General features: G+C 54.3%; 1 protein-coding gene across 2 annotated transcripts in view; it reads right to left on the minus strand.

Annotated features, from left to right (window-relative positions):
- The window catches only part of SCARF2 (scavenger receptor class F member 2), a 101,127-nt gene extending 95,239 nt beyond the window's left edge, over window positions 1-5,888 (minus strand). The window contains exon 1 of one of the 2 annotated variants that reach the window (XM_075898218.2): window positions 5,631-5,888. In XM_075898218.2, coding sequence (XP_075754333.1) covers window positions 5,631-5,752 — 122 coding nt within the window. In that variant the 5' untranslated portion in view covers window positions 5,753-5,888. The remainder of the gene's footprint in view (window positions 1-5,630) is intronic. The other variant, XM_075898217.2, reaches the window with a different exon arrangement.
- Window positions 5,889-7,418: the final 1,530 nt, after the last annotated feature.

Raw genomic sequence — 7,418 nt, forward strand, 5'->3', positions numbered from 1 at the left:
TATCTGGTACCGGTGAGGCTACATCGGGAGTACTGTGTCCAATTCTGAGGACCCCATTACAGAAAGGATGTGGATGCACTGGAGAGAGTCCAGCTCAGGGCAATAAAAAATATTCTGGGGCTGGAGCACATGACTTACAAGGAGAGGCTGAGGGATTTGGGTTTATTTAGTCTACAGAAGAGAAGAGTGAAGGTGGAAGGGATTTAATAGCAGCCTTCAACTACCTGAAGGGGGGTTCCAAAGAGGATGGAGAGAGGCTGTTCTCATTAGTGACAGATGGCAGAACGAGGAGCAATAGTCTCAAGTTTCAGGGGGGGGGGGGAGGTCTAGGTTGGATATTAGGAAAAACTATTTCCCTGGGAGGGTGGTGAAGCACTGCAATGGGTTACCTAGGGAGGTGGTGGAATCTCCATCTCTAGAGGTTTTTAAGTCCTGGTTTGACAAAGCCCTGGATGGGATGATTTTGTTGGGGTTGGACTTGATTTGAGCTGGGGGCTGGACATGATGACATCCTGAGGTCTCTTCCAGCCCTAGGAGACTATGAGGTCCTGTGAGATCAGATCCAGGAAGTGAGGGTGTGTCATTAGGGTCACTACTTAAAAACTTAGCAGTGTGGTGCACCAGTTCTAGTGTGGCTATGATGGGGCTATGAGAATAGTCTGTGTTTTGTCCTGCTTGATTTTTGCCAGAGCCTTATGCACAAGAGGGATGGGAGGGAAGGCGCAGATCAGGTGCCATGTCTAAGGGACCTGAAAAGAATCCATGAGTGAGACCAGGCTGTGGCCTTGCAGAAGCAAAGTTGGTGACATTTCCTGTTCTGTTTGGTTACAAAAATACGTGGGGAGTCCCAGCCTGCTGGAAAATTACCCTTAGTGCATTAGTCTAGAGGGACCACTCATGGAAAAGTGCTGCAAAAGTGATCCACTCACTTGTTCGGAGCTCCCAGAGCTGAAAATACTTTGTGCAAAACCAGCACCACCATCACAGCAATGGTGGTGCCAAAAGCACCAGCAAGTCTCAGGCTGCAACAAACACCTCTGGGGTGCACAGTGCCACAATTATACTGATGCTGATCTGCCCCTCCAATGTTAATGATGGGGACTGGACTCAATGGAGCCTGTATATAGGACAGAGTCAATAGTACTACCCAGACGAAGCTCCCCATGCTTGGCCTTCCTCTTGACCATCTGCTGTTTCTGTCTCTTGCTCTGCATGGGTGAAAGGGAATGGTGGTTAGAGTCTGCCACAGTGGGAAGAGCACTGACTCCAAGGGACTCAGTGCTGAGTCCAACTGGCTTGGCTCTGAAGAGGGTTGGATCCCCACCTCCATCAGGATGAACTTCACCTTGGCCTCCAGGCCCCACAATTTGAATTGATAGTGGAGCGGACAATGATCTCCCACAGTAGTTTTACCCAAGCACCAGAGGCAACTAGAAAGCAGGTCAGCCACAGGCATAGCCTTGCTACTGGAGGCATGGGGCTTGAAGCCCAGAGACTGAGGCATGCCCCAGTACTGGGAGCAGATGAAACCCCACTAACACAGCAAGAAGCACCAAGCAGCCGTGTATAACAAACTAACAATTGTCCAAGTCAGAAATAAACAACTGGGGTAGAATGAAAACAGAAAAAAATGAGTAAAATGAAGACCACCGAGTACAGGTAAAACAAGAACAGTTCCAATGACTATCGCCGGTGGTAAGAACGAACTGAGAGGACGTGGGGTCAGCCAGACCACTTATACTAGCATAGGAGTGCACAGCCCCAGAAATGGATGGTTTCAAGACAAAGGAGAGGAAGAAGGGTTAGTGAAGCACCCACAAGGACAACCATCTAAAAGAACCTCATATTTAGCTGGTAGTCCACTATGACTCCTAGACCCCTTTCTGAGTACTTCTTCCTAGACAGCTGCTTCCCATTCTGTATGTGTGAAACAGACTAGAGGACCACAAGTTAAATAGGAGTCAACAGTGTGACACTGTTGCACAAAAAGCAAACATGATTCTAGGAGGCATTAACAGGAGTGTTGTGAGCAAGACACAAGTAGTAACTCTTCCGCTCTACTCTGCACTGATTAGGGTGCAGTTGGAGTATTGCGTCCAGTTCTGGGTACCACATTTCAAGAAAGATGTGGAGAAACTGGAAAACATCCAGAGAAGAGCAACAACAATTATTAAAGGTCTAGAAAACATGATCCATGTGGGAAAATTGAAATAACTGGGTTTGTTTAGACTGGAAAAGAGAACACTGAGGGGGGACATGATAGAAGTTTTCAAGTACCTAAAAGGGTGTTACAAGGAGGAAGAAAAATTATTCTCCTTGGCCTCTGAGAATAGCAACAGGCTTAATGGGTGTGGGAGGAGAAAGGGGGGTGCTGATGTTAGGGTGTTCCTCTTTTCCCCATTTCTGTACCCCATCTCCACACAGAGAGAAGGAGGAGAGAGGTTGGCAATGCAAATCTCTGTCACTCTCATAAACACACACACTGTCCTTCATTCTCATCTCCTGACCCAACACAACAACCCCCCATGTATGTTACTTCTGTCACTGCTTGAAGAGGGGGTTGGTTTTGGTTTTTGACTAGTCTGTGCACGTCATAATTTTCATTTCTCTCTTATGCTTACATTTAATTCTTTGAGCAGTCAGTTCTAAAATGCTGAACCTGTCGTGGCTACAGTAATTATCCCTGTGCGAACTGCTGCTCTTGGAAGTGGCTGGCGTGTTCCTGCAGCCCTGAAAGAGGCAGAGCAGTGGGGCTCCACACGCTGTTCTTGCCTGAGACACCACTTCTGCAGCTCCCATTGATTAATAACGGGGAATCGTGGCCAGTAGAAGCTGTGGGCTCAGTGCCTGTAGATGAGGGGCAGCACATGGCGCCATGGAGCCATTGCTGTACATACCAGCTGCTTTCAGGAGTGGTGCAGGACCAGGGCAGGAGTAAACTTGCCTTAACCCCACTGCCCAACCACTCAGAAGCCATCTCAGTTAAATGGTGCTCAGTTAAATGGTGCCAGAGCCTGCATCCTGAACCCTGTTCCAGCCCTGAAATTTCTCCTGCACCCAACCTCCTGCCCCACACGAGTCCCCCTGCACCCAAACTCTTCCCCAGACCTTGCGCCCTGAAACCCCTCCTGGACCCCAATCCCCAACCCTGGGCTAAGCTTGGAGCCCTGCCCACACACCAAACCCCTTGGTCCAGGACCAGAGCTTGCATCCCAACTCCCTACCCCAGCCTGGTGAAAGTGAGTGAGGATGGGGGAGGAAAGGAGATGGAGTGAGCAGGGTGAGGCTTCAGAGAAGTGGGGGGAACAGATGCAGGGCCTCAAAGAAGGGGCAAGAAGGAAGTGGCACAGGGGTATTTGGGTTTGAGGTAGATCTTACATTGCACTTAAATTGAAAAAGTAAGCTTGTTGTTAAAGGGTTGGAGATCACTGCTCTAGATAGTACTTGGTCCTGCCACAAGTGCAAGGGACTGGACATGACCACCCCTTAAGGTCCCTTCCAGTTCTATGATTCTATTGCTGCACCTAGAGCCAGGCTCCAGGCAAGTTCCTCCTTTTGAGTGCATCTGGAAAACACAATGGGGGTGGGAGGCAGCCTGTATGTGGTCTCTCTGCTGGCTCTCACTGCTTTTTGAGAATGAAGGTGGGGGCTAGTTGGTAGATTTTGCAGAAAATGGCAGGTTTCCCCTCTGAACAGCAAATATGAATCTCTCCATTCCCCCCCTGCAGCAAGAATGCCAGCCTCTAAGTGAGCATATGGCTGGGATTCTGAAGCCCGTTCAGGTTCATAAACTGTCTCATTAGAAAAGGCAGCCTGTAATTTGAGGAGAGGGCACTAGAGCTCACAAGTTTTGCTCAATGAGCTCATTATCCAAGCCCCTCCAGAGCCCATGAAAGGTGTGTGTTGTTCCTGCAGCCTGTGGACTCACTTGACCTCACAAGTTGTGATACAAAAGGTGAATATATGCACTGTCCTCAAGTAGGAGCCCACCCTTAGCACAGGCAGGGGCCTAAAAGAGAGAGGGGCTCTTGCCTCCCGCAGAGAGCAGGTCTCGGCTTCAGCTCCACAGACCAACTAGCTGCTTTGAATGTTGGGTTTGTTGGCAGTTCTTCTGACCCCCCTTCCCTCCTCCCACTCCAGCCATGCTGAAAACGAGATGTTGCTCCAGATCCAGTGCTGTGGAGCAGTTGAGCTTGTGAAAACAAATCTGCAGTGTCAGGCATACATTCAAATGGGAGGAAGTGGTGGCCTCTAAGCAGCTGTTTGGAGTGTGAGGCAGGGACACTAGCAACTCCCTGGAGTTCCTGAGCCCTGCTAGTGGAGTCAGAGACTCTGGCAAGGCAGTGGCTGTGGAAGATTAAAACGGCAGCTCATTTGGTGACTAGGAGAGCCAGGACATTTGGAACCAAAATTAAACTCTTCCTGATTCTATATTGCTGCTGCCCACAAACTGCCCAGAGATGATAATGCCTCTCATACTGCCCCTTCCCAGGCCCAGCACCAATCGCCTTGCACAGAGGTGAGGTCAGGACTTGTTCCCTTCCAGCCCTAATTACAAACACACACACAATTGCTCCCACCGTTTCCTTTCCACGGTATGTTAGGTATCATGGACCCCAGCTCCTCATGCTACCCCCCCCTCCCCAGGCCTTGATTAGCCCCCCTACCAGAGCATGGTGCTGTCAGACCCCACTGTCCCACAGTACCACACAAGAATGACTTTGTCTTGCAAGAAAAACAGACCAGACGCTTCCTAGGGTGGGGGTGGGGGGACCTTGTGAAGAAATTCCACAGAATTGGAAAGTCCTCTTGTCTAGGAGGGTTTGTTTGCAAGAGTTTAAATCCAAAGCAGATGGAGCGCTCCTTGCCACTGGGTTTTAGGTTACACTTGAGCTGTGTGTTCCCCCTCCGAACCTCGCAGAAGGGGGGACACCTGTTGTATGGAATTGCCCCAGAAATGCCCACCCTGGAGCTGGGGCCAGCGGTGCAGGATTCCTGGTGGGCTTGAGGCTTGGCTGGGGGGGAGGGAGGGGGGAGAAGGGAGCTGCAGCATCCCGGGAAGCTTAGCCCACCACGGGGTTAATTCTCCAGAAAGCGGCGCCCCCTGGAAGGAGAGCGGAGAAGCCAAAGGCATTGAGCTCCGAGCTGGCACTCCATGCAGGGACCAGAAACGTGCGACTAAAGTTAAAGGCTCGGCCAGTCCGAGCGTGGCACAGGGGGGCGATTCAGGTGACCCTCTCGGTGAAGCGTCCCCTTCCCGCCCCAGGGCAGCAGTGCACGGACGTGGAGGCGCACACAGAGCCCGCCCTGCCAGGTGCCTGCCTGCCTGTCCGCCCGGCTGGCGCGGTTCCGACCCGCAGAGACCGTGAGCGGCAACCTGCCCCGTCTCCATATCCCCAGCCGCCCAAAACCTCCATCCGAGGAGCTGGCTCCCCGCTGCCAGTGCCCCCAGCACCGGGCTCTGCAGCAGCGGGGATCGGCACCAGCCCCCTTCCCGAAGGGGGGCAGGGCCACCCTTGCCCCCAGCAGCCCCTCGGGGGCAGGGGGCGCAAGGCAGGGCCCCTCTGCGGCGGGAGGAGGCTGCCAGAGGCAGCTCGCCCCCAGGGCAGCGAGTCCCGGGCGGCTCCTACCCGGGCGCTCTGCACACATTCCTCCCGCCGGGACTCAGCTCCTGGGCAGCTCCCCAGCTCAGCAGCAGTAGCAGCAGCAGCAGCAGCCGCCGCGCGGCAGCCGGGCCCCCGGGCGCCTCCATCGGCGTCTCGCGCGCTCGCAGCGGGTCCAGCGCGGTCCGCTCTCCGGCTCGAGCGCGGCAGCCCCTGGCTCCCCGGCGGCGGCTGCCTGCGGGGTCCCGGCCGGAAGCTGCGTGCGAGCGCCGAGCTGCCCCGCCGCCGCCGCCTCCTCCGCGCCCCTCTCGGCAGCAGCGGGAGGGCGCCCGGCCAGCCAGGAAATTCCACATTGGTTCCCCTGATCCCGGGCCAGGCGCTGGGGGACGCGGAGCCGCCGCCTCCCGCCCGCCCCAGGGCCTCCCCGCGCTGTGCCCGGCCAGGCTGCAGCGCCTCGCCCCGCCGCGGCCCTGTCCCCTTCCCTGGGGCGCGGGGAACGTGCCCCCCTGATGTTATTGTAGGGTCGCTGGGCAGGAGCGGTCCCCGCTCGCTAGGCAGCCTTTGCTGTTGTGCGGGGTGTGCCCGGGGCCAAATGCCTTGGAGAGTGACCCAGAGCGGGCAAAGCACCTTGGCAGCCCATGTCCGAAGCTGCCGGGGAGAGACACAGGGAGGCTGCCGGTCAGTTTCTGCGGAGAAGGCTCTCGCTGCAGCCCTGGGGAGGAGAGAGCGCTAGACTAAGCAGAGACAGCCTGTGCGGGTAGCTGCGAGGGTGGGAAGCCGAAGGAGCTGGGACCCGAGCGTACCCGGGAGCCCGTGGAGGGGGTCGTGCTCAGAAAGCGGGACGAGGTGCTTTGTGTGTATGCGATTGGGCTAGTCGCGGAGCGCTGCAACTGCCTGAACCCCGGGAACAGAGTTGGGAGGTCGCTGCCCACAGCAGAAAGTGGGAGGAGCGCAAGACAACATGCAAATGAGCAAATTAGCTGCATCTCTCTGAGAGAGAATCGCAGGAACTTTTGTCTGCTTCGGCATCAAAGCTAAGCCATACCAAGAGGGACCTGGAAAGCAAAAGCTCTGGAAATGACTAAGGGGCAGGGTAGGGGATCCCCCATTGTGGTGCTGTAGCTAAAAGGGCAAACATCCCCTCCTTGGATGTGTAAGCCGGGAATCATCGTTCAGTTCTCCGGTCCACACATCAGAAAAAGATGTTGAAAAGCTGGAAAGGGCTCAGAACAGAGCTATATGAATGCCAGGAGCCTGGGTGGGAATCTGCCTTGCCGTGAGAGATCAAAGAAGCTCAGAGTTTCCAAAGGCAGAAAGGACCTTTTGACCCAGTCTGACCTCCTCTCTAGTGCAGGCCAGTCTTTCCTAGAGCTGATCCTGAGGGGTTGGATCACAGAAATCCACTTGGGAAAGTTCTCCGGAGCACTGATCGAGCCTCTGACACCTACTTTCCTGCCCTCTGGGACTCCCCACCACCCTGCCCTGCTGTTCCAGAAGTTCTGGTATCCCCCTGCCAAGGCACAGAGCAACACAGATAAAGAACCAAGGGATCAGCAACAGTGTTTCGTCTAATATTTTCCATCCATGAGCAGAGTGAGTTTGGGCTTGTGCACCAGTATTGATGTGTGTGTGTTCTGCTCTGGACCACTTTGGTAACCAAGTTATTGATAAATATAAATATTTTATAAATATCTCCCTTTCCCCCTCTGTTGCCATGTCTCCCACCCTCGCCTCACCCCAGCTGCTCCCCAAGACCCCAGATAAATCCATCTTATCCTGTGTAAAAGTTTTACATAGAAAGCTCCTAAGCTCAGA

This window comes from Pelodiscus sinensis, chromosome Z (genome assembly GCF_052426305.1).
Source record: "Pelodiscus sinensis isolate ZL-2025 chromosome Z, ASM5242630v1, whole genome shotgun sequence".
NCBI lineage: Eukaryota > Metazoa > Chordata > Testudines > Trionychidae > Pelodiscus > Pelodiscus sinensis.